Source organism: Dunckerocampus dactyliophorus, chromosome 13 (assembly GCF_027744805.1).
Source record: "Dunckerocampus dactyliophorus isolate RoL2022-P2 chromosome 13, RoL_Ddac_1.1, whole genome shotgun sequence".
Classification (NCBI taxonomy): domain Eukaryota; kingdom Metazoa; phylum Chordata; class Actinopteri; order Syngnathiformes; family Syngnathidae; genus Dunckerocampus; species Dunckerocampus dactyliophorus.
The window spans coordinates 5,436,030-5,463,697 of NC_072831.1; the positions used below are offsets into that span (position 1 = coordinate 5,436,030).

General features: G+C 40.1%; 1 protein-coding gene and 1 long non-coding RNA gene across 5 annotated transcripts; one reads left to right on the plus strand and one right to left on the minus strand.

Annotated features, from left to right (window-relative positions):
• Positions 1-118: 118 nt before the first annotated feature.
• gabrg1 (gamma-aminobutyric acid type A receptor subunit gamma1) lies at positions 119-26,507 on the minus strand. Of its 4 annotated transcripts, none has more exons than XM_054796034.1 (9): positions 26,131-26,434; positions 23,979-24,139; positions 22,884-22,951; positions 20,788-21,008; positions 20,450-20,532; positions 16,671-16,808; positions 16,419-16,571; positions 12,864-13,066; positions 120-9,493 (listed from the first exon to the last, which is right to left on the minus strand). In XM_054796034.1, exons 1-9 carry the CDS (start codon positions 26,208-26,210, stop codon positions 9,215-9,217), a joined length of 1,386 nt encoding a protein of 461 aa, XP_054652009.1. In that variant the 5' UTR covers positions 26,211-26,434; the 3' UTR covers positions 120-9,214. The 4 variants fall into 4 exon arrangements, with proteins under 4 accessions (XP_054652007.1, XP_054652006.1, XP_054652009.1 ...); XM_054796033.1 differs by having other exon boundaries at positions 120-9,496; positions 26,131-26,425; XM_054796032.1 differs by having other exon boundaries at positions 119-9,493; positions 16,419-16,808; positions 26,131-26,507.
• Positions 6,060-26,324, plus strand: LOC129192238 (uncharacterized). Its single transcript, XR_008573390.1, has 3 exons — positions 6,060-6,520; positions 6,705-6,751; positions 21,286-26,324. It is a non-coding gene; the product is annotated as an uncharacterized LOC129192238 (long non-coding RNA).
• Positions 26,508-27,668: the final 1,161 nt, after the last annotated feature.

Below are 27,668 nucleotides of genomic sequence, written 5' to 3' on the forward strand. Positions count from 1 at the left end.
GATGGACAAATGTTCATTGAGTAAGTCATCATGATATCTGCGGTGGCTATTTAGGACTCAAAGAAAAGGGAACGTCGTGCATTCTTGTCTCACATAGGGATTGTGGATGATGGGCAAAATTACAAAAAAGTGCAGTTTTCTTTTAAAATACAGCCCTGGTTCAAGGACCAGGTGACGGCTGCGTGCGATGGACATCAACATCAAATCCCCGTTTGACTGTTTTCAGGCACTGCTTTATTTTTTCACAGTCTATTGAGAAATCACGATACAAGATGACCAACATTTACAGAGGATGGAATTGCATACAGCTGACAAATGTGTTCATATGGCTTAGGTTGAATGCAACACACCATCATGCCTTTGTAGTGAACATCCGCATGTTGTTCTAACAGGCTTATTTTTTATTTTTTTACAAGCTCAGCTGTGCATCGGGATTTCTGACGTGTATTAGTGACATTGTGCAAAACAGAGCAGAACATATTTGAATGATAGGCTGCGTTTCAAAAGGTCTGTGCCTTCGCTAAGTAGACTATTGAGGGTGGTGAGTGCCCGGCGTTGCACGCTCACCATACTGGGTGTTTTGAAGGCAACATCAGCGTGCTGACGCTTATGTCCAAGCTTTTTCCACCGAGGGCCACATACGAAAAAATTAAAAGATATAAGGACCACTTTTTAATTTTTTAACCCAACATGTTTTTAACCCACATGTGAAAAAAAAAACTAAAAATATGTTAAAAAAATAAATAATAACAATAAAGTACAAAAATAAAACAAAAAATCTGAGATTTAGAGATTAAAGTTGTAGATTTAGGAGTATAAAGTTTTAAATTAACGAGGAAATGTTACGAGAATAAAGTTGTACATTTACTAGAAAAAAGCATAGATTTACGAGAGGAACGTCGTAAATTCGCGAGAGTAAAGTCGTTAGTTTACGAGAAAATAAGTCGTAAATTTACCAGCATCAAGTCGGAAATTGACAAGAAAAAAGTAGTAAATTTCTGAGAAAATTCTTTATTTTCGTAAATTTACGAAAATAAAGTTGTACAATTACGAGAAAAAAAGTCCGAAATGTACGAGACAGAAAGTTGTAGTATTACGAGATTAAAGTTGTCAATTCACAAGAAAGAATGTCGTAATGTTACGAGAATAAAATTGTAAATTTACGAGAAAAAAAGTCATACATTTACAAGGATAAAGTCGTAAAATAATATTACGAGTTGTAAATTTGCAAGAACACATTTCAGAGAAAAAAGTCGTAATATTAGGAGAATAAAGTGGTAATGTTACGTGCCACAGGAAAAGAGAGCATAGCTCGTCAGGAAGGAAGGAAACTTTCCTCATCAGGCAAGCTTTTATTTATAAGGTGGCAGCAAAACAGCAGTTGAGCACAGATTAGCATGTCGAGCCCTTCTCACGTCCCCCGTCCTTACCCCGCCCCCTCCACATACCCAAGGCCTAGTCGTAACTTTACGAGAATGAAGTCGTAATCTTGGAATATTATGACTTATTTTCCCGTATATTTTCGACATTCTTCTCGTAATTGTGCAACTTTTTTTTTCGAAATCTCAGATTGTTTTTTTCAATGTGGCCCTAATACTCCGTCGTAAATAATAGACTGTATTCAACCCCACAAAAGTGATAGTTTATTAATATTAATATATTTTTGAAAAACAATGCCAAAGTGTAGCCTTCTTCCAGAAGGTCAAGGGATGACTTTAGTGTTACAACACATAGTTTTGTTGACCCAAAAACTTATTTGGTTTGCTTAAAATCTTTGTCCTGTGTTTTTTTTTTAATTAGTGTATGGATCAACAAATCACAAATAACTAATCTTCAAATATTTGGTAATACTGGCCCCGTATTTACAGTACTTGGTATCGGGTTGATACCAACATTTGCAGCATCTCCCACACCTATTAAGATATAGTTACGTACTACAGTGTGTATATAACTGTCTGAAAACATGCAAATATTTCAAAACATATTTTACCATTACCATAGTCAGTAGCGGAGCAAATAGGTACAAAAGACAAACGGTATCCACAGTTGGTATGCAATGAAAAACGCTGTATTGATAAAGGTGTCAATTGAAGCATATATTCTATTTGTAAAATTCAAAACCAGAACGACTTTCAATGCATTCTGATACATTTAAAATAAAAAAACATGAGAGTGAGTCGACTGATTTTCCTCATGGTACAAATTCAGCTGGTTAAGCTAAATAAAAAGCCACATTTGAAGTTTAACGAGGTTTTAATGAGTCGCTTTGGATTCTTTAAAAAATATGTTTTTTGGTGATCATTTTGTCTGTGTTACGGCTTTTTAACCTTTTCCGCCTTCACTATGTCTCCAAAGCATGAGGCAGACTCTTCTGATGGCAATGCATCAAGGAAAAGGAAAGTGAAAGTGAAAAATCAAGTGAAATTGGACATCATAACCATCAAGGATGTGAAAGGATCTGCTCCTATGAAATGGAAAGGGATAACTAATCAGCGTAGCGCTCTTGTCATTGAGACTTCCTCCTCCCAATAAGCCTGTCTCTCCCTCCTTTGCAACGCCCCTTCCAGTGTGCAAGACATCCACAGGGATAAAAGTATGGAATTGTCCTCGTTTTTATGACCGTTTTATTTAATTCTTGTATTTTTTTTTTAATTACTGTTTTTTATATGTATAATTAATTATATAGATAATTTATATGATATAACAAATGATTAGACTGACATTTAAAGTGTAAAAATCCTGAATATAATCTAATGTTTGGTAGTTTTGAGCAAGTCTGAAGATGTTTAATTGATTTATGGAAAACAAAGCAGACAAAATATTGATTTATGACAATTTAACAGTTTTACTACGTTAGTTTTAGTATTTTTGCCACAAAGGTGCAGAAGGGATGCCTACTTAAATCTGGCTAAATCTACTAAGTGCAATTATTAATGCAATTAATGTTGTTGCTCATCCTGGAATAAAGTCATCAAAAACAATAAACTAACCCTGAATTTCTTATTTTAGTTTGTATTTATTAATTTATTTTTGTATTCCCACTGGATTTACTTTTCTTAGTCACTTATTGGTCTATTTTTTGTTTTGTTTTAAAGTTCTATTTATTCCTTATTAACATTTTTCCCCCTTCATCACTGCACAGGCTCACTGTGAGAATTAGCATTTTCTTTATTAAAATTGTGTATTTTTTAGGTATTGTTATTTTATCTCTGCTATTTTATTTTTATTTTTATAAATACATTTTTCGACTGATTTCTTTTTTCACAGTAGGAATTGCATGTGAATGCTGAGATCCTAAAGCTGAACCGAAATGTCGAATGAATGTCGAAATATCCTAGAAATGTGTTAAAATCTTATTACATGTTACATGTATTGCAACGTGTAAAATGAATTTCCACCATTAGGTGGCGCAATTGAAATTGTCCATTCATTTTCAATCGGGAAAAATGTCACAGAAAATACTAAATTATGGATAATGAGGGAATTCAAGAAAAACATTCTGATGCGGCAGTAATTAGCCGACATAAAACGCAGAATTTGCAATGCAAAAATGTAAAACGAGTGTTGAAATGTGTAAACATATTGAACGACTGCACGAGGACCGAGGAAACATGTCACCCTATCGGACGAGTGGAAGGTTACGGTAATGCAAAATGTTACATTGTTTTTCACCAGCAGGGGGCAACATTTAAATTTTCACTTTTCGCAGACTTTTTTGAAAACGTTGGGAAGAAAAAATGCAATGTTAAAATGTCTAAATAAGTCGAATGATTCCAGTGGGGTCGAGGATCGAACCAGCAACCATTGGGTTGGGAAACAACCACTCTACCTCCTGAGTCGTTCAAACCACGCCTGTAGAGAACAGTGTTCATCTTTGCATAGATTATTGTTATGTATTTTAGTGCATTCTTCCTTTCGTACGATATTTGCATGGCCAACAGACAGCTTGGACTTTAGTTTTGAATCCGTTTTTTTTCCCAGCTGCCGTAACATTTAAAAACGGTTACGAATGTGTCGTCTCAACAATGAGTTATTTACACAGATAGATAGATAGATAGATAGATAGATAGATAGATAGATAGATAGATAGATAAATAGATAGATAGATGTACACAGACATACTGTGTTAATCTCATCAAGGTATAAGTGCAGTTTATCAGATGGGAGAATTGAGTCTGAATTGCATTGGTTCAAATGTAACGCTGCTGAGTGAGTATCACGTTTGTTTATTTGGCTTTGTAGTTATGCTACAAACAAACACTCCCCTCAGTGAATAAGCATCCCTTAGCAAAAAGAAGTGTATTCAAGTGTACTCGTTTAGCGTTTACATTTATTATATATGCTTTAAGGCTGTAAAACCCCTCGGCATAGACGTTATACACGCTTGTCAGGCAGGCATTAACATTTTCTCACATTTTAAACACCCTCAAAGTTCAAATTCCGGTTGAATTTTAATGGTAAATCTACTAGGTTGGACACAAGAAATGATGAAGTGACTCTCGGGTGACCTTGCCTCGTCCTGACGCGTTTTTCTATCCTTGTTAAAACATATTGCACCTGCCGTCGTCCTCCCCCGTGAACCAAAGATTCATTTAGCCGGTTATCTTCTTCTTCTTCTTCTATTGTTTATTGCCGGTCAGCAAGCAGCTCACGCAGAAGGAGATTGATTGACAATGGTCTACAGCCAATCAGGACGCAGAGCACAATGGGCGGGTTCTCCCTTCGTCAGTAAGGACTGTGGTGGCTCTGTATTTATCTATTGCCTACTGTGGGGTCCTAATATGCTGGTACAGGCAGGGGGAGCAGTACACGTCTTCAACATGAGCATACAACCCCCTCTAGTGGTAGCAGCAGTAAATACAATAACACAACACACCAGAGAGCACCGATGGATTGCCCAAATTGCTTGTTATAAACTATATTTTATATACTCAAGAATAGTACAGTGAAGTATACGTGGCTCAAACCGAAAAGCATAAGACTAAGTACATTAATACGAAGACTTACACTTTAATGCTCATACTTTAGTATACTTTTTATGTATACTTTTTATGTCTTTCTGCCACAAAGTATACTTAGCATACTTAGCACACTTATACTAACAAATCCCTCGGCTTTACTTTCTCTGACGTCATATTAATGCACACAATCGGCTGTCCATTGTTGTGTACGTGATGCAGATGCACCCGCAGCGAGCGTTGCAGCCATCTTGTTTGCGTTTGTGTTCCACAGCGGAGGAAGATGAGAGGGTCGCAGCCATCTTCATCAGTGGACAGCTGAGCGCGCAGATTAATACGACGTCAGAGGAAGTAAAGCCGAGCGATTTGTGAGGTCTGAGTTTTTTCAGGGAGGCGTTTTTTGTGATGCAAACGCATCACCCTCTCGAACGCATATCTTTTTGAGAAGCCAAACTCTTTACTTAAGTAACCGCAATAACTATAATAACTAACGATACTGTCGCTAGATCTGGCGACATTCCAACCAACCTTCACGACATATTTTCTCAAAAGCGACTAGCGACAAATCTAACAAATTTTTCCGACGTCGTTGGGGAGTTTTCAAATACGGTGAAAGCGGTATTGTTCTGCATTTTGTGTCCCCACTGAGAAGCGGCGGGTGCAGTCGCAAGCCGTGATGTGGAGCTCTGCGCATCCAAAGGGCAAATGAATCGCAATTACACATGTTCACCAGAAGAGTGTGCTGTTACTCACGAAGCACATCTGTCCTGTTACTGTGAGCCATAGAATAAACACGGTAGGATCTCTTATTCGCTGTTCAGTTGTGCTAATTTAAGTGAGTAATTAGTTAAGTAATTAAGTTTTCAATTGCCAACGTGTGATAGGAGAACTTTGAGAGGTGCTGGCCGAGATAAAATATTATTTATTTTATTTTGATGAAATGATGTACAATTTGAAATGAACAAACTGATAATCAAGTTTATTTGTAGTTCTGCACGCAATTAAGGTGTTTTTACTCACTTTTTTTGTCTCTCCTGCGATATTATGCTTTTTACCTGCAGCATTTTACAACGTGATATGCAAATTTTATGCAAATTAGACGATGGCGTCATTTGGCGACTTTTAGGACAGCCAACAGTTGCTTTTCTTACAGGAAAGTTACCAACAGCGCTCGACAGTCTCTGGGTTAGCGCTCTTGTCTCTCATTCCGAAGGTTCTGTGTGTCATGTCTTTGGGTCTAAAACAGTGTTTTCATGTGATTTCTGAGTTGATTTAAAATGTGTAAACGGGTTCATAGCTGGTAAATAAATATGTTTAGTAGTATGTGTAGTAAAAATGGTTAAAAAGCTATGGTTAAAAAGTTAAAAGTGAGACATGTTCTCCAAAAATGAATCGTTTCAGTGACAGCAAGAGTGAGTGCTCTTCTCGCTAATGGACAATCTTTGACTGTTTTCCTCTCTCTGTGAAGTACAAGCTAGCAACGCAAGATGGAAGTTTGAAAAAGCTCATAAACAAGCTGTGTTTGCTCTAAAACGTTTGAGCCTTGGGAAACTTCCGTCTTTGTAAGTACCTATGTGTACAAAGTACTTAAGATATCGATCTCAAATGTTCCTGAATTAGTATTTGAATGTGTTTGTAAACTTGATGGTGTGATGTAGCTGTTAGCTATGTATCCCTGTGTTTTAGCTAGGTACTTATGTTTAATGTATGTTTATAGATAGTAATTGCATTTTTGGTATGTTACAGTGACCGCACGCATACATGCACGGCAAAGCTTCACTGACGCAAGAAAAGTAAGCCTTGTGTATGTTGTTTTCTTTATTGGTTCGCTGGCTGTCTAGCAGCATCAGTGACGTGTTGTGAGGACGGCACACTGTGTGGAGCCCCGGCTCGGGCAGTGCGAAGCAGGCGGCTTACATACAGTATACCAAGTACATTGCTTGTATACAGATGAGTGTACTTGTTGTATGCTATAAAGTCTACTTTTGCAGACTTAAAATTAACTTGATAAGTATATTTTTTTAATCTTAAAATGTTCCGTTTCAGTCCGAAAAAGTGTTAAATAAGTATACGTTCTATTACACTAAAAGTACACGGTCTGTAGGATACTTAATGAAATGAACTTTAAGTATACTACTTTTTGCTAAGGGTACTTGGACATAGGAGAGCTTTGGGGGCAAAAAGTCCAAGGCTTTGAATTGCTTTTCTGTTGAGGTACAGTATTGTGCATTATTGACTTTATTTTGCTTAAACAATTATATGCAATAAATGGGAATCCAGTGGAACCTCGGTTAGTGTACGCCCTGGTTAGCATGTTGTTCGGTTAAGGTTGAAACTTTCCTCCAAAATTTTGCCTCGTTTCGCGTATATTTTCTGGTTAGCGTACAATATGGCGTGTGTTGTGTCGTTTTATTAGTACAATGCCTGAGTCCAACTGTGTTCTTAAGGTTTTTTTGTTTTTTGTTTTTTTAATCACAAAACGTCCTTGTTAGCATCCTATTAGCTTGCTAATACATGGAAACAGGAACTGGAAATCAGCTCTGTCGCCCGTCTATTATGTCATAAGTGGTTGAACCTGTAGTCCTCTGCTCACTAACAATTACGCCAAAAATCTCAAAAATGGTAACACAAAAAACGTTTTTATAGTCTTACAATTATAGTTTAAATGCATAAAGTAATTCTAAAATGATGAATGAATGGAATAAATGAACATTTAAGGCTACTTTCACCTTGAAGATGCGATGATGTGTTGCCAAAGACACGATGGCACGACACACGGACCTTCCTGTTTTGCCATGAGTTATTTCTTGATTTCAACGGTGTTCCTCACCGTCTTTATCAAAATGCTGGCACTTGAAACTTTCTTTGCCTCCATTTTGGGTTATTTTGCAGCCCTGATCAAAAGAAAAGCAGAGGCTTGAGATGAGAAACATTACTGAATTCTAGAAATAACTCATGGCAAAACACAAAGGTGGTGTCCAATGCGGCAATTCAATCAGAGGGCGGCAGTGGCTCAGGACGTAGAGCAGGTCGTCCAGAAACTGTAACGTTTGCGGTTTGATCCCCGCTCCCTCTTTTGTGAATGAATGTTTGGTGGCAGCCACGTTTCCGTCAGACTACCCCAGGGCAGCTGTGGCTCCAGATGTAAGTTACCACCACCAGTGTGTGACTGAATAATGACTTGACTTCATTCAATGACGGTAAAAGTAATCTTAAATGCTCATTTACCTTTTTCAATCATCATTTATATGTGTTTTTTTTTCTTTTCAAATTGTTCCTGCATGTTAAACTATGATTGTAAAACTATAAAAACGTGTTTTGTGTTTACATTTTTGGCTTTCTGGAACGGATTAATTGGATTTACATGATTTTTTATGGGGAAAATTGATTCGGTTGGAGTACGTTTTGGTTAGAGTCGGACCTTTTGGAACAGATTAATGACGTTAGCCAAGGTTCCACTGTAATTGTATTATTTTATTGATATTTTGTTATAGGCCTTATTGTTGTATTTCTGTATGGTAACATTGTTCATAAATAACTTAATTGATAAAAAATGTTCCTGTTAAAAGACATTCTTAACAAAATCATTCAATGATGTTAGTATTGGTATCAGTATTTGTATCAGCCATGCTAGCCCTTAATCGGACCGAAACCAAAATTTGCAGTATCGCCCACCCCTACTAAACAGTGTTGTTGGTATCGACTTTTGTTGGTTTGTTCTCTGTATTTGCTGATTTCCTTAACCTGAACTGTCCTGTTATGTCCTGCGGTTGTTTCAGTGTGCTTGGCACATAGACATTATGGAGCATTAAATATGCATCAGTGAAATTAAATGCATATTTGAAAAGGCTTACATGTAAGCACATTGTGTACCAGCGGCCAGCGTCGTGAAGCATCGGTTTCTATCGCTGACGTAATAATATTTTCATGGGGAAATTAAATTGGACCACATTCAGTTCTTCTTGCTACATTCAACATTTGTTCTACCAGTTGAGAGCGACATAGTTGAGCAAAATAGTACATATATATTTCTTATATAAGTCTACAGTTAATATTATTGGGTTCAAATTACAACATAATTGTTATATTACACGATTTATTTATTAGCTAAAAAATATTCCCGTACAAGAAATCATTGGTGCACGGTGCAAGGTTGGAATTGTTTGCAAAGGGAACATTCACTATGAGAATAGCTCCTTCTCTGGAAAATGCTGGCATATACAAAACTCCAATCCTTCTTCTGTGAGGTATTGGGTTTAAAGGTACAGATAGCCTATCCAATAAACCAAATTAAAAAGGCCAAAAGCAGTAGGGAAAAATATTCGGGAGTAAGAATCAATCTTGGAAACTCGTACATGCATCCTGTTTTCTCGCCAGGCACCTGAGCGACAGTCGTCAAAGCAGCAGAAGAAGCTCGTGCAGTCTTTTCCGTCCAAACAGTCGTAGGCATAGTCGTCCTCATCGTGATAGTGCATAATGTTGTTCATTTGCAGCAGCGACATTCCAGGATGAATGCTGACCATGCTAGAAGTTTTCTGCTGTGGAAGACAGCAGAAGAAATATATTTGAAAATGGCTACAAATGCATGGCCGCAGCCAGCTATTAGGTCTCCAAATGGTCCTGTTTATGTCGACAACACCATCTGTCCACCAACTTGTCATGTCCTTGTTCGTCGTGTTCTTCTTATTACTTAAAAGTGCCTGCTTTTTTGCCCTTCATCCATGATCCTTATGTGAAACATTGGCACACTACAAAAACCCCCAACAATGTTTTATCATTTTATATACATGTTGTGACCATGCACTAACAGGTACATTCATGATAACATGTAATACTTAGAGTATTTTACCGTATTGTCATCATTTGAAATATTACCGGCACACTAGTGCTACTTCGGTTAACAACAGCAGCGTGTCAAGCACGTGTCTGTTTGCTACTACTAATCATGGCAGATGTTGCGAGATCCGCTGATGACGACTACTTTTGGACAAATGAGGATCCAAAGCCTTATCTTTTTGAGCCTGAATATACGGAGGACAAGCTGCAGCTTTTAGAAGCCAAGCCCGCAAGAAGAGTGAGTGAAACTTCAAAGGTAGCAGATGGGGGGCAAGTCATTACACCGGCATGACTTAGTGGTGTAAATGTAGAGCTTCCCAAGCCATGCTGACAGAAATGGAGCATGGCATACACCGTTACCATCGAAGGAAAGGCTTGGTGTGTATGGCCGGGAGGACATTGCTCCAAGAGACTGCAATTGTTAGCACTAACAATCCCTGCAGTGATAGAAACTTTTTTCCACCTACCCAAAATCAACTGGAAAACACACCCCAGGCCAGCTGGACCAGACGGACAACTGTCCATGGAGTAAGTCACCATGATATTGATTGTGATAAATGGAGCACTAGTATATGATATCACAACACAGTCCGTCTAGCCGTGTATAAACAAAACATGGAATGTGGACAAATACTTTACAGATCATTTGGTTGGGGTCGCACGGTGGTCTAGTGGTTAGCACGTTGGCCAACACAGTAACAGCTTGGAGATCGGGAAGACCTGGGTTCGATTCTCCCCTGGGCATTTCTGTGTGGAGTTTGCATGTTCTCCCCGTGTGCGCGTGGGTTCTCTCCGGGTACTCCGGCTTCCTCCCACATTCCAAAAACATGCAGGTGAGGTTAATTGGCGACTCTAAATTGCCCATAGGTATGAATGTGAGTGTGAATGGTTGTTTGTCTATATGTGCCCTGCGATTGGCTGGCGACCAGTCCAGGGTGTACCCCGCCTGTCGCCCGAAGTCAGCTGGGATAGGCTCCAGCATGCCCCCGCGACCCTAATGAGGAAGAAGCGGTATAGAAAATGGATGGATGGATGGATCATTTGGTTGTCTATTTGTAGTTGTTCATATGCTTGTTCCTGTTTCCTCGTCTGTATGGATTGGTGTCCTGTCGCATTGTTGTGAACAGCGCTCAGCAGTGGCATGATGCGCTGCACAACTACGCCATAAAAATAGTTCTTTGTGTTAGCTGCTACAATAGATAGATAGCTAATCATAATAAAGTCATAATAAACAATCAAGGCAAGACAAGAAAAATAAGAAAATAGAATAAGAATTAATACATTAATAAATAATATGGAACGGCTCACTTCCAATCTGTAGTGCAATACATAATAATAACTAATAATAATACATAATAATAATTATTATTTATGATAAGGTATTAAGTCCAGTCCTGTGTGTATCTTTACCACTCCCCCTCTGTTGTGTTGAAAAGCCACATTGCGTGGGGGAGGAATGATCCGCTAAGGCTTTCAGTGGAGCAGGGCAGTGATAGTAATCTGCCACTGAAACTGCTCTTCTGTCAGGAGATGATGCTGTGCATTGGATGATGCTGGTTGTCCATGATGGAAAGGAGCCTCCTCAGTGTCCTTTGCTTGGCCACAGATGTCAGGCTGTCCAGCTCAGTGCCAATGACAGAACCTGCCTGCCTCACCAGTTTGTCCATGCGTGTGGCGTCCTTCTTCTTGAGGCTGCTCCCCCAGCACACTGCATACAGGAGGGCACTAGCTACCACAGTCTGGTAGAATTTCTGCAGCAGCTTCTTGAATTTGTTGAAGGACGCCAGCCTTCTGAGGAAGTACAGACAGCTCTGCCCTTTCCTGCACCGAGCATCCATGTTGTCAGTCCAGTCCAGTTTATGTCGCTGTAGCTCGGTTTATATACAGGTCAGTTATGTAAATAGAACATTGTTGCTGTTTTTTGGGGGGGTGTTTTTAGGGCTTTACAGTCACAAGTGTATCCTGTTACATGCATTTTTAGCTCCCACATGCTAGCTGTTGTTTAGCTGTTTTTCTCAAGTGTCGTCATGTTTCACATAAGGATTGTGGATGATGAGCAAAATTCCCCAAAAAAACCTGCAGTTTTCCTTTAAGCCGACACCATCATGCATGGTCAACTGTATGTTTTATTTTTTAGTAGGGCTGTCAAACCATTTTTATGCTTGAAAATGCTTGTTTTAGGAAAAAAAATATTAAATTAGGTGAAATATGCATTTTTAAAACTAAAAATAGGCAGAAATCAACCACGAAAAAAGTTTAATGTATTAATTGATATATTTTCAAAAAAACGTGACACAGTGAAGCAGCAAAATTCAAAGTGCGACGTGGCGAGGGATTACTGTACTCAAATTAGCTGCACATAAACAGAAAAGTAAAGGCAGATGAAAACAAAGCGGAGCAAAGTAGGAAGTGGAACATATAAAGGCACAAAAACCGGAACTCAGAAAACAGGCAGAAAGTAAGAAACTGTCACACGGATCGTGACACCATGTGTCTTGTCAAAGTCGCAAGTAAATGTGCAAGCGATGGCTATTTTCAGTTGTCGACAGCCATTTATGAGATGCATCTACATGAACGGATTTTACTGTTATTTCTACCTGCATATGTGACAGGTTACAAATGTCTCTGTATTGTTTATTCCATTACTACTAAAACATTACTACTCTCATTACTAAATCAACATTATTAATTGTCATTCTATTGAGGAAAAGGCTTCTTGAGACGTCATCTGTACTTCTGTGTAGAAGGTGTCGGACGTTTCGCTCCTCATCCGAAGAGCTTCGTCAGCAAAACTGCGTCAGTTTTGCTGACGAAGCTCTTCGGATGAGGAGCGAAACGTCCGACACCTTCTACACAGAAGTACAGATGACGTCTCAAGAAGCCTTTTCCTCGATGGACAACTCCTGTACGACTGAGAGCCTACACAGTGTCATTCTATTATTATTTTTTCAACACACATGAGAGCTGCACGTTTCAAGTCATGTGGTGTGTTTTGCCTTCATCTTATAAGACTGCAAAAATGGTACAATTTAGGCTGTGGTGTATTTAAAATGAGAGCGTGTTACCCACTTGTGCGTGGTTGTTGGCTTTAGCCTTCTTGGTCTGTCTATTGCTGGTGAAGTAATGCAGCGTTCCGTACTCCATTAAAGCAGCAAAGGTGAAGATGAAGCAGACAGAGACGAATAAATCCATCGCAGTAACATAGGAGACCTTTGGCAAGGACTTCCTGGAGATGGTGCTAAGAGTTGTCATGGTGAGCACCGTGGTGATACCTGAAGGCAATGACAGAAAGATGTGCTCGTATCCTGTTTTGCTAAGGAAACAGTAAAAATATGAATTGTAGTCACTACAATACCTTTTTATATATAAAAAAAAAAGAATACCCAATAAATAATTAAAGTATTGTTCATTTACATTTTCAACAACTGATTTAGAGCAACATTATTTGGAATTGTGCTTGTGCTAGGATTGAAAAATAGGGGGCCTTAGCCCCAATGTTACAGTATATTAGTTTTCAAGACCAATGGTTGTTGGACTGATATTGTGTCAAAATACTAGACACTTGGGAAATATGGACATATACATATGCATATACAGTACTTATTTTATTATGTACAATTGCCATATACAGCGTGAAAATGTGTTTCCCCCCTTCCTGATTTCTTATTTTTTTGCATGTTTGTCACAATTAAAGATCGTCAAACAAATATAAATATTAGTCCATGACAACATAACTGAACACAAAATGCGCTTTTTAAATTCAACTTTTTATTATTAAGGTAGGGAAAAAAAATCCAAACCTACATGGCCCTGTGTGAAAAAGAGATTGCGCCCTATGAAAACATAACTTAACTGTGGCTTATCACGCCTGAGTTCAATTTCTTTAGTTATAAAGCCATTTCTAAAGCTTTGGGACTCTAGTGTACCACAGTGAGAGCCATTATCCACAAATTGTGAAAACATGGAACAATGGTTAACCTTCCCAGGAGGGGCCGGCCAACCAAAATGACCCCAAGAAAAATCCCACAACAACATCCAAAGAACTGCAGACCTCACTTGCCTCAGTTAAGTTCAGTGTTCATGACTCCACCATAAGAAAGGCACTGGGCAATAACAGAGTTCCAAGACCAAAACCACTGATGAACAAAAACAACATTAAGACTAATTTTATTGGGAAAATATTCTGTGGTCTGACAAGACAAAAGTTGAACTTTTTGGAAGGTGTGTGTCCCATTACATCTGGTGTAAAAGTTAGAAAAAAAAAATCATACCAACAGTAAAACATGATGGTGGTGGTGTGATGGTCTATGGCTGTTTTGCTGCTTCACAACCTGGAAGACTTGCTGTGATAAATGGAACCATGAATAACGCTGTCTACCAAAAAATCCTGAAGGAGCATGTAAGGCCATCTGTTGGTGACCTCAAGCTGAAACCAACTTGGGTTCTGCAGCAGGACAATGATCCAAAACACACCAGCAAGTCCACCTCTGAATGGCTGAAGAAGAACCAAATGAAGACTTTGGAGTGGCCTAGTCAAAGTCCTGACCTGAATCCTATTGAGATGCTGTGGCATGACCTTAAAAAGGTGTTCATGCTGGAAAACCCTCCAATGTGGCTGAATGACAACAATTCTGCAAAGATGAGTGGGCCAAAATTCCTCCACAGCGCTGTAAGAGACTCATTGCAAGTTATCACAAACGCTTGATTGCAGTTGTTGCTGCTAAGGGGGGCCCAACCACTTATTAGGTTTAGGGGGCCATCACTCTTTCACACAGGGTCATGTAGGTTTGGATTTTTTTCTCCCTTAATAATAAAACGTTTCATTTAAAAACTGCATTTTGTGTTCAGTTGTGTTGTTATTGACTAATATTTAAATTACTTTCATGATCTGAAACATTTAAGTGTGACAAACATGCAAAAAAATAAGGAATCAGAAAGGGGGGAACACTTTCTCACACCACTGTACATCTGCCTATTCAGACCCACCACCTGTGAGGGTAAATATATGGGTCTGCTGCGCCTTTGGTGGCAGTTGAGGGTGGGCACCTTGGCGACCTGGTCATCATCTGCCAAATGTGTTTTTTTGGGACATGGAACTTGTATGAGAGTTTGAGAAGTTCCCACTAGACAGATTCTAGAGCAGGAGTCAACCAACCTCTCGATCGCAATTGACGAGTGAATATTTGCCAGTCGATCGTAAAAATATTAGGAAAAATAAATGCATTATCACATCAGTGCCTTCCCCTCTCCGAGTGTGACCAACATGCACACATTTTGACCAGTGAACACGCCCGTTTGCCTCGCCGCTCTCCAGGCATGCATCCTACCAGCCTCAGCCCTGAGCCCAGTCCCCAAAACCCAGCCGGCCCTAATTTTCAACATTGAATCCATCTACAATTCCTCTACTTTACATTTTACAATTACAATAAAGTTGTGCTTTTCCTTTACGGTGTAAGCACTAAAGTTGAACACAAGCCGTTCCGGGGTGCTGGACAAAATCTAATTTCAGTTAAAATTTTAATCAGTTTTTCTTAAGAAATAACTGACATTAAATTACTCTGTTCCTGGGGCAAACTGTTGCATCATAAAGCCTTCAACCCATTCAAGCCCCGAACGCCATATCCCAGCAACATATTTGGGTGATGATGCAACTCCAGAGCAATTTTAAGCCATGAAAACGGCCACAAGGTGGCAGAAGTGCATTTGATAAGAGCTCGGCAGAGATCATTTGTACGAAAAAATACACATGACAGTAAGGAGGAAGTGAGAGTTCGTGAAGGAGTTTAGCGTGCAGAAGGTTACGCATTGTAGGGGAATTTTAATGCATGAACACACATAGTTCAGTTTCAAATGTGAAAATTGTAAATAGTTCACGGTGTTATATTTGTTAATCAATTGTTATTTTGATATAAAACAACCCATTTTTGTGTGTGCTTGAAATGTATCTTTTCACAAAAAGCTGTTTTTCTTCCTTTTCTAGTCAGGAACTGATATTTTCCTGAAACTTACCAATGTTCTACTGCTCATTACTAAAGAATGGAAAAAGGTAGAAACACTTTTTTTCAGATGAAAGACAGGAGTCTAACATTTGGAGTCTAATGGTAGGTTCCATGTGTATATAGCCATAGAACACAATATTCTGTGTGCCTTGAAAGATCAGTCAAAATCGTCTAAAATGGCTGGTATTGAAGGGGTTGTGTTTTGAAAAATGGGATTGAATGAGTTAATAACCGTACCTGCAACATCTCAAGTAACAGCCAGGACAGAGATAATAATAAGGGATAGGTGTCATCTGCAGTTCTATGGTCACCACATTTGTGGCACCACAGAAACAAAAAAAGAAAATGCAAGACACACTGAGTCGAATGTTTGCAAGATACGCAGAGGGCAAACGTGATCATGCTTGGTGGATCTTCACACGCTGGATTTTTGTGCAACTTTGGAGGCGTATTTTTCTCCCCAAAAATTAAATGACTGTCGGCCCATTTGGATTCAGGGGTTCCACTGTAGTTTGATGCGCTAAAATGGCAGATTAAGATACTGAATGACCGAATGATCTGTAGCGTAATTGGCGAAGTCACAAGGTGATCTGATAAGCAGTGTAGAAAAAAAGGCGATATAAACCTAGAGATGTGCGAGCAGGCACAGCATCCTTGTTGATCCAGAAAGAGACCCAGGACAAGACCACAATCATACTGCAAGGAATGTAGGTCTGGATGGTGAAATAACCCATTCTCCGGCTCAAGTCAAAAAAGATTGTCATGATGACATATTCTCCTAAAAAGAGTACAATAATGCGGAAATGCTTTATTAATTTTGGCAGGGTACGGTATAGTAAATCTTGAGAAATGAGACAACGAATCTGCAATTTCCTACCTGACTGGGTGTGTGCCACATCAGTGGTATTTCTCATCCCTACAAATGCAAACTGGTAAAGTCTCCAATACCGCTGGTCGGCCACTTCCACTGCTCGTCTTTGCCATCGATACAAGATTTCATTCCGAGGGTAACCATCTGTATAATAGTCCCGCACAGCACAGACACCAGAACATATGAATTAGTCTGGCGGGTTCTCAGGACATCAGACAGAAAATTCACGTCTCAATCACAGAAGAATATTGAAGCATGCCAAAGACAAAAGAGAACAATTGCAATGGAACTAACAAGTTTAATCTCATGAAATTTTATCAAATGAGCATAATGTCTATAATGCAAACTAATACATCAGTTTGTATATACAGTGGGAGGAAAAACATCTCATCTCCTGCTGATTTTGTAAGTTTACGCACGTACAAACAAATGAACAGCTTTAGAATATTGATGGTAAGTTTATTGTAACAAAGTGAGACGGAATGTAAACACAAACCCCAGAACAAAAACCCATTAAATAGGGCGTGTAAATTAATTAGTATTTTATTGAGGGAAGTAAGTATCTGATTGCCTACCAACCAGCAAGCATTCTGTACCCCACAGACTGGTTATGTGCCCATGAAGCACACAAATGAGTCCTGTGCCTTTGGGAAAGTACTCCCAAGCATTATGTGGAGAAAAGACACCTGTCACAGAAACACTCTTTTCCGTTGAAGCCTCGCGACCTCCAAAGAGATGTTGTTGTAGACCTGTACAAGACTGGAATGGGCTACAAGATCATCAACAAGAACCTTGGTGAGAAAGAGACTACTACGTGTGCAATCATTCAAAAATGGACAAAATTCAAGACAATAGTCAATCACTCTCGCTCTGGAGCTCCATGCAAGATTTCACCTGGTGAAGGGAAGGTGAGGGAGCAGCCCACAATGGCAAGGGAGGAGCTGGTTCATGATGTCAAGGGAGTTGGGAGCACAGTCAGCAAGAAAAGCATCAGTAAGACACTTGGTTGTAATGGATTGAGATCCTGCAGTACCCACAAGGTCCCCCTGCTCAAGAAGACACATGTACAGAGCTGTCTGAACATTTCCCAATGAACACCTGAATGAGGAAGATTACTGGTGAATATGGGTCATACAACACCATTCCTACTGTCAAACTTGGAGGTGGAAACATTATGCTTTGGGGTGTTTCTTTAACCAAAATCCCTCCTGAGATGTGATAAGCAGTTACAAATTGTGCTTGCCAACAAGGCGTTCTCACCAACTAATAATTCATGATTTACACTGGGATCAAATACTTACTTCCCAAAATCAAATAAATAACCTTTATTTAATGTTATATTTTGGGATTTTTTTTGTTACATTATGTCTCTCTCTGCTACAGCAAACCCATCATAACATTACTGGATTGTTTACATATTTGTAAGGAGACAAACTTCCAACAATCAGTAGGGAATGAAATACTTATTGTATGTATTCACTGTTGTATGTGGTATAGCTAATAGAACAGACAGATTGGAAGGTGATAGTATTACCGTTTTACAGTGAAATTGTAGGAAAATGTAAGCACTATAATCTTTAGGGGATGTGTTGGCTTTAATAATCCAGAGAATTGAGCCTTTTAACCCTGGACCAGGTTTCTCAAAAATTACATATCGACAATAAATGGCAGTTTTTCACTGCATCCACATGGATGAGCACGGACTACACAAGGTGTATCCACGTTGCGTGCACACACACATGCACAGCTGGCCCTGTGGAGGCTGGGGATGTCACAAATTATTCATGACATATTTAAACAGACAGCACTGCTTTCTGTGGTGAGGCACTGCATGGGGGTTTTACACAGGGTCACTCTTGGTGAATACAGATGATACTAAGAAGGAACCCCCATTATATTACATATACAAAGTATGGTTATTGACCATTTACTGTATGTTCATACACTGTATATTTAAAAGATATTAATAAATATCACAGAACGAGACGTCACAGGAGCAGTGTGTGGTACGGATGGTGTAGTGACACGCACATTAGCCATGTTTGTTGTTAGTTAACAATAGCGTTGTGACAAAATATCACTGTTGCCAACTCCTCAGTAAGGAACATAGCTATTGGCTGTCCTAGACGTCACCAGAAGTTGATAGATTACAGCATCGGCTAATTTGTATATTATTTGCATATGATGTTGGAGCAGATACTGTAGGAAAAAAGCACAACCTCGTAGGAGAGACAAAAAAGTAAGTAAAAACACCTTAATTATGTTTAGGACTACAAATAAACTTGATCACCGATCCATCCATTTTCCATGCTGCTTCTCCTCTTTAAGGTTGCGGGGTATGCTGGAGCCTATCCCAGCTGACTTCGGGCGAGAGGCGGGATACACCCTGGACTGGTCGCCAATCAATCGCAGGGTACATATAGACAAACAATCATTCACACTCCTATTCATACCTATGGACAATTTAGAGTTGCCAATTATGCATGTTTTTGGAATGTGGGAGGAAACCAGAGTACCCCGAGAAAACCCACACACACACGGGGAGAATATGCAAACTCCACACAGAAATGCCCAACGGAGATTCAAACCCAGGTCTATCCACTAGACCACCGTGCGGCCCATAAACTTGATCACTTCATCAAAATAAAATAAGTGCCAAATTCGCAAAATTGCGACAAGCAACATTGCTGAATTTAACAAGCCATAGAGACAAATAGGATGCTTCGTGTAGTTACTATTTTACACTGGGAGATGGCGGACATCTGTTACTTCAATCTGAGCAACATTTGTGGCCTTGTTTCTATGCAAAGTTTATGAGTTTAATGAGTGTGCTGGCGGCAGCGAGTCCGCTCGCCATGACAGTCCACAAGCAGCACATTTTGTAGGTATTGCTTTGCTTCATGAATGCGTGGAGCTTCACCGAGCTGACAGTGCACTGACAGCTTGTGATTGCTTTGGGGGCGTGGCGGATGTCTCAGGAGCACCCGCTGCTGAGAACACAAACTGCAGATCAATATTTAAGTCCCGAACTTCCACAAATCTATCCAATGGTGCCAGAAAAAGCTAGTCGCTTTTGAGAAAATAGCGTTAGCTATCACGGAATGCATAGCCGAGCATAACAACACAATTACTAAAACTGCCGAGACGTGCGCCACTGTTGAGTTGTGCATCCGTTAGCGCAGCAGTGTGGATTTTGGACTTCGGACATAAAAGATTAAATAGTCGGTTTTCTACAAAATTCATCCACTGCCGATTTTTTTAAGGATCGCAGGTTAGCAAGCGCGCTCCTGGTGACTTTGGGTAAAAAAAATCAAGTTGAGAAAGTTCAGAAATGTTTGTTTTTTGTGGCTGACTCTCATTGATGTATGCTCATTTGATGAAATTCTGTTTAACTGCAATGCTCTTGACATCAATCAACCCCATGGAATGGTCGTAGCATTTTTCATTGGCATGTGCACAGAACATGAGAGGATGAAGCACAATGCAAGAGACAAATGAAGGGTGACGCACACAGCATGAGTCAGACTACAGAGGTTGTATATTTCATTAAGTCTGTCAGAGCAAATGGTACTAGGTGATGTCCTCTCTCCGCTGGTGGAGCAAATGATAGATTGATATAGGCTTTGAGAGGGCAGCTGAAAGCGGATGGATCTTTTGGCAAGGAGAAGAAATGGGCTTAGCCAGTATGCTAGCCCACAGAGAAGCCCCTGTCGTCAGGCAAGGTTAAGAAGTTGAAGTCAAGATGACGGGTTTAAAATGGAGGAGGAAGGCGTTTGACCACCTACAGCTTGAAAACTCCAGCGGACACGAGTGCTCATCCATTGGAAAGTTATGCAGCTTAAGGTAACACTCCGCATTAATAGTCAACCTGACAACAAAAGAATTGTGACAGATAAAAGGCAAGTCTCAGCATTTTTTCCCCTGCCAAGTGTGACTGAACATACATTTTCTGTGTTATTACACCAACAAATGCAGAGGAAATAATGATAAGATCATGCTTTGACAAACTGTGGCCATCTAAGAGAGAACAAATACAGACGCAAACACTACAGTAACACAAACAACAAATATATTCCAAGACGCTGATAGATCAATGCTGCAAAGGTTTGCTTAATTGTCTTACCTCAGTGTGTACATTACTCTCCCATTGCTCCACAGCCTCAGTAGACGGTTCGGTGTAGTGATCCAGTGCGCATCCGATTTCCTGGAATTCCTGAAGAACGTGTCGGGAATCCAGATTTTGCCTACCATGTTACTGTTGAGCATGAGTAGTTTCATTGAGCTGTTGAACTTAAGTCTGCTGTCATACCATGTCTGGGCAAAGAAGATATCAATAGTGTATTCCTGTAAAAGATCAGATTGACATTTAAAAAAAAGTTAAAGTTATAAAAGAAAAGGTGGCATGCCACCCTCACGGCTGGGAGGGAGGTCTTGCCTCAGGTGGAGGGAGGGAAGATGCATCTGCAGTAATACGGTGTACCGGACCGTCATGGTGAAAAGAGGAATGAGCCAGAGGAAAAAGCTGTCAATTTATCGAGATCTACGTCCCTACACTCACCTATGGTCACATGTGTTGGGCAAGGTCGTGTATACATGCGGCTGAAATGAGTTTCCTCCGCAGGGTTGATGACTCAGAGGAGCTCAGTCACCTGGGAAAGACTACAGCCGCTACTCCTTCACATGGAGAGGAACCTGTTGAGGAGGCTTGGGCATCAAGTTAGGCTGCTTCTCGGACGCCTCCCTGCTGAGGTGTTCCGGGCATGCCCAACCAGGAGGAGGCCCTGGGGTAGGCCTAAGACATGCTGGAGGAATTATCTCCACAAGGTGGCCACAGACCAGGGAAGTCTGGGCTCCCCTACTGGAACTGCTACAACCCAAACCCAGATAAGTGGAAACAATGGAAGGATGGATGGAAGTTAAGTGTTAACGAACGTGAGCAAATTGATAATTAGCTGATTTAAAAAAAAAAACTATGAATCTAAATTCCTATTTAGATTAAAATTTTCGAAGCCTCTGTCTGACAGAGTAGGAAAAAGAGATTAATGTATGGGTGCTACACTGACCAGGCACTGTCATGAATCAGGTGTCATGTGATGTTGAGGATGTTATTCCTCATACGGCTCTTAACATCTTAAACCCTGGTCCTGAGAGGCTCGCTATAAACTCTCTGCATCGACAAGGTGAACAGGATTGATCCTGGTGTCGAAGTAAAGGGGAGACTTTGATGGTTACTGTAAATTAGAAAAAGTACATATCTTTACTACCACATGCTCTGTCACAGCCGCAACTTCACACAACGTGTGTGTGTGTGTGTGTGTGTGTGTGCACTAATGATGCACGAGTGTGCTACATTAATTAACCAATTTATGAAGTTATGGTAAGTTTGTGCTGCTTGTGTCCATATGCACATGCTATACATCCACGGAACCACAATTCCGGACCACAAGCACATAAAATCGGCAAATGACAAAAACAAGCAAGCAAACAGAGACTGAATTAAACTAAACTCTGACGCGACAAACTTGGCAGCATTTGAAAAGCTAACACTCAGCACTTCCAAAGGTACAAGTCTCATTCCTCTCACTGAACTTGCAGCAGCTTTATTTTCTCTTATACAGTAGCAAAGATATCGACATTAAGTCTCCTCTTTACTTCCATACCAAGATTATCCCTACAGACCTTGTACCCAGAGAGAAACTCGGAACGCCGAGTTTCGTCGTTTCCTGGTTACGTACGGACTCCCATAAATGAATTTCTTAATTTGGATCTGTAAACACTGGACTCATTTGAGGACTCGTTTCAGCACCCACAGTGGATGAATAACTGCTGCACGTTTGAATGAGTGCAGCAGATACAAGGTGTGATCTATTCACAGCTACACGGAGTGGATGACATCTCTTATTAATTAACTCTTTGAACTTCATTGACTACCAAGCGTAAGGCGTAAATGCGCTGACAAAAGCGAAAGCCATCACCATGAAAGTGAAAATGGACATCATCAGAAGCTCTGAGAGGAGAAACGCCCACCACTAATCGCCATTGAAATGTGACGTCTATTGTTAAGGATAAAGATAATTTCCTTGACCGTGTAATAGAATCTGCTTCTACGCAAGTGACAGTGATAACTAAGAAGCAACATAGTAGTCTGATTATTGAGATAGTAATTGTCGCATGTTGGCAGATCATAAATAGAAAGAAAATGAGAAGCAGCAGTCTCACCATGTTGATGGGGTCCACTGGTCCAATGCTGTTGACATACACCGCTGTTTCAATCACAGTCGGCCTCACTAAAAAAAATCAGATAATTTCTAATGACAAAAATAAATTACAGTATTCAGTCACTCACATTATCTGTTTTATACAGAATTTGTCGTGGTCTGCCTCCCAACAGACTCTTATTTTGGTCAGTTGTTGTTCTGTGTAGCATTTCCTGTCTCAGCTTTATGTTTCAGGCAGCTTGGTGTGGTGACTGGGAGCGGCAAGGCAGGTGGACTCAACTGGCAATCATCACAGTTCATAAGCCCTGCATCCACACCACGAAGATGCCAGATTGTTCCACATGGTTCCCCTGCGCATACCCGAGTTCTCTTTTCTGTACCACAAACTCAGTGTCCCCTTTTTGATGCCTAGTATTTTTATGCCATGACTTCTGTCGCCCTTTGTTATGAGTAGGTTTTGTTTCACTTATTTTCTCCAGTGTGTTTCTGGACTGTTCTGTTCCTCAGGTATTAGCTTTTGTTGTTGTTGATGTTGTTATATTTCTTCCATTTATGAGTTATGATGCCAAATGTGGTGTCCTTCTCACCACGCTTCTTGCTGAAGGGACAGGACTACTCTGTGCGTCTGTGGCGAACAGAATTCTTACTGGCTGGTAAGGGATCAAATACGTATTTCCCTTAATCTACTAAAATTCATTTATAACCTTTACTTATTCTTATTTTGATGGATTTTCTTTACATTCTGACTCTGTTAAAAAGAAGAAATCTAGAATGTTTATACTTTTGAAAAGGGGTAAACTTAAAAAATCGGCAGGGGATCAAATACTTATTTTCCCCATCGTATGTCTCAGCTACAACGATAAAGATTCCTCTTACTCGTGTTTCTTGTTCCGCTGTTTTTGCAATCTCTGCATTTTCGTTTTGGTACATTTTTCATTACAAATTTGTTATTCCCGTTTGTTTTTGATCTTTTGTTCACCACGTTCCTGCCTCACTTTGCCTCCCCACATGCCTTTGCCCCCACACCAAGTTGTTATCCTGTTGTTTTTGTTTCAGGTTTACACAAACAAATATGAATATGGTGCGTTTTACTTGCCACCAATGTCAGGTCGTAGTTTGTTGTCGTATCCTTGTAGAAGTTTGTTAAGTATCATCGTCACATCGCTCTCATAGACCTTTGGAGATAAGACCCAGGTCTTATTAATGGGTACATCTTCATAATCCTCCTCTTCTTGCTTGCCAGGCCCGAGCGCCACACTAGAGGCACATGAAAATAAGGAGAACATGTGACAAAGGACTACACATGACTATTTTGCACATCCATTATTTGTTCGCCGTGTTGTTATTTCAGCAAGTAAACGCAAAATACAGTATGTTGCCCGTGCAAAGACTGGAAGCTCTTTAATGACACAAATGCATCATATGGCATGATGCACGGTACCTTGCAAGAGTCGTAGGCCACAACAAGCTTTGACAAATGACTGTGCTAGACTGTGCACTTAAATGTACCCTGCAGGGATCAGCCCAGGGCTTATATCTCGCCAAAATCAGCTATAATATTCAGGGTGAGACCCTGGTGAGGACAAGCAGTATAGAAAATGAATGAATGACTGCTAAGGGTGTCACAAGATTGACGTGACAAGATTTCTCCTTCAGTCTCGTGGGCACTAGGGCGATATGTATTGATGACGATGATCATATGTATTTCCTGGGAATTGTACTTCTGCAGTAAGCGGTACGTTAGTGAGAGATGATAATATCCACTTACTGTTGTTATTTGTCTTTCTGTATATTTAGACCACACATACACGCATAAAAAATAATTTTTTTGAGTTTTGGGGTGTCAGCGAGTCACCTCGCTGTGTCTAGTGACAATGAGGAAGTGTCATTCCCAGGACGAGCTGACTAGAGTGAGTGAGTTGTGAGTTGGAGATACTGTACATATATGGTGTTGGAATTGCACTGCTGTTGATGTGTTCAGGTCAGAATAAAGTTATTGTGTGACTCTGTGGGGAAACTACTGTGGCTCCGTCTGTCATCATAACAGAGAGATTGATGACAGCCTTAATATAGCCTAGAACGACAACTTTATGTAGAGCAGCGCATCTTTTTTCACATCCTCAGACAGTTCTTTGCCATGAAGTGCCATGTTGAACTTCCAGTGACCAGTATGAGAGTGAGAGCAATAAAACACCAAATTTAAGGGGTGTACTGTGTTCCCTGGGGGATAGGTTCCCAAAATAGCCCGCAATAAGTGAACTCTGCAAAGTAGCCAACTACATTTTTTTACAATGAATATATATGTTTTAAGGCTGTACCATACACTTTTCTTGGACAGGTATTCACAGTTTCTCTCTTGTTGAAACACTCGCAAAGTTAAAATTTCGTTAGAATTTTTATGATCAACCTTTTAGGTTGGACGCAAGAAATGATTAAGTGACTCGCGCGTATTTCACTCCCCTGACCGTGCCTCTTCATCTTCGTCGTTAAGTCATATTGCTCCTGTCGTTGTATTTTCTTCACACGGCTGGCTTCTTCTGTTTCTTCCATTGTGTACAGTATTGGTGGTTAGCTCACAGTTAACTAGTTTGGTAGCCATGACCACAGCAAGAGAAGATTGATTGACAATGGTAAACAGCCAATCAGGATGTAGAAGACAATGGGCGGTGCAGACAGACGAGAGAGAGAATAGACGCTGAATTACAACACTCAACTTCCAACAATGCAATTCTTCTTAAAGGGCAAGGCTCTGCCTGTAAGGTTCAAGAACTGTTAAAAAAAAAAAAAAAAACACGAAAATTGCACTACAAAAAAAATCAGGGAGTCCGGGAAAGATGAACCGTGATGGAGTGAGGGAACACTGTACTCACTTTAGTGACATACTGTATTAACATGGTCAACATCATTTATCATTGTCATTACGCAGCATAGTACAGGTAGCCTGGGAAACAAGCAACCACCATGTTTTCCACTGGGGAGGGGGCACAAGAAGGGTTTTGTGTCCCATGAGGCCATCGACCCTCAAGCATCATTCATGTGACATTTTACATTTGCCTACCTAAACGTTACCGTGTGTGCGAGAGAGAGAGAGAGAGAGAAAGATGAATCAATAATTACAAACACAAAAGGGTTTTCCCCACCGAATAAACTGTAAACGCAAACGTCACGCATTTGTCGGAGGCAAATAGCGTCACATAGAAGTAATATATGAAATAATATCACGTATGATCGCGTCAGCACAGACTTACCAGAATCCAAGCATCGCAAAGAGCATCCATGGGCTCATCGTGGCTTTGCCCCGCGCAGCCCGAGCAAACAGAGGCTTCATTGATGACTCCGTGTCCAGGAAAACTGGGAAATTGGGAGCGTTATTTTGTGAAGATTCAGGGGTTTAAATGTAGCGACGGCGGCAGGATGGGGAAGCTGCGTCCATGATGCGTGTGAAGGAGGGGGAGCAGGAGGAGGAGGGGAGTCAAGCTGCTCTGCTTCCATCTGCAGTGCCGTCCGGGTGTGTGGACCACACGAGCATCGCTTGTCCTCTAACTATTGATCCTAATAACAAGTATGATCGGATGTTATTTTTACTCCAAGGGAACGTGGACATGTTTTTTTTAATGCATTGTGGAGCCCATATTGTTCTCCAGTTAGAATAGAAATGTTTGTCTAATTCACGGCTGAATTATTTTAATGTGCAAGTTAATAAAGAATGAATTGGCTAAAAGTATTGTTTTGTAGCTCAGGTTTAATCAAACCCTGGCGATATGCTGTACCAAGAGTATCCAAAGTGTGACCCGGGGGCCATTATTTCGCCGCAACTCATTTTTATTGGCCCACACATGTTGTAATTGTACAAATATTAAAAAATAAGCAAAAATGGATTGAAAAAAATAAAAAATGTAAGGAGAAAAGTTGTAATGTCGATGCTCATGACAGAAAGCTGAGACGCAGGCTGTTTTTTAGTTTTCGAAGACAGTAGTCCGTCATTTATTGGCATTTATTAATTGGTTCCAGACCCGACTGACGAGTGAATTTCCGCACAGTAGGGTTCCTTATTTATAAATTGAATATTTTTGTAGTTAGATCAGAGAAAACCTGTTTACGACCTTCTAAATACAGTTTTTAACATTATTAGAGCCCTCCAGACATAAAATAGCACCCCTATAGTCACCTTTACACTCATACAACCCAATATTGTAGACATAAAAACAGAAAATAAGCCTTTTAAAACATATGTAAGACTTGTGCTTGTGTGTGCTGCAGTAAATGTGTTCCCTTGGGGAGTTCAGTGGCGAGTGAACAGAAAGTGACGTTGGGGGTTCGGAGTTGAGTTTCAGCTTGGCGTGGGTTCGGGCCGCAACAATAGCCCATGTTTTTGTTAGGGATTATTGTGCCTGTTGTGAGATATTTCAAACCTGCAATGAAAGTTACAGCAATCAAATCTGGTGCTTGTGTGTCTCACAGAACATTACTGTAACATTACTGACACCTAGTGACCAGTGTAGAATATTACATATCATCACATCTTCTAAATGCCTTGTAATTGTATTTTAGTTAATTTAGCCATTTTTATTCTTGAAAATGCTAAATTTAGGTAAAAAAATATCTTCCTTAAATATGGATATTTTTTTACTAAAATATGATTTATTAATATATTTTTGAATAACTGTGATCGAGTTAAATTCAATGTGTGAAGTGGCGAGGGACTACTTCAGTGGTGGGTGATGCATTTGGCACTTGGGCCTTCAGTGGGCTAGCCAGAATCTTTTTCGCCAGACTTCGCTTTTTC

What these genes read in the sequence shown, in the direction of transcription:
- gabrg1 (XM_054796031.1), bottom strand. Translation starts at nt 26,210, where the DNA reads ATGAAGCCTCTGTTTGCTCGGGCTGCGCGGGGCAAAGCCACGATGAGC. An exon ending in CAGTGGACCCCATCAACATG is followed by an intron (nt 21,009 to 22,883) that starts GTGAGACTGCTG and finishes GATCTTTTACAG; the next exon opens with GAATACACTATTGATATCTT. An exon ending in TCCGCTGGAGTTTTCAAGCT is followed by an intron (nt 16,809 to 20,449) that starts GTAGGTGGTCAA and finishes ACTATTATACAG; the next exon opens with ATGGTTACCCTCGGAATGAA.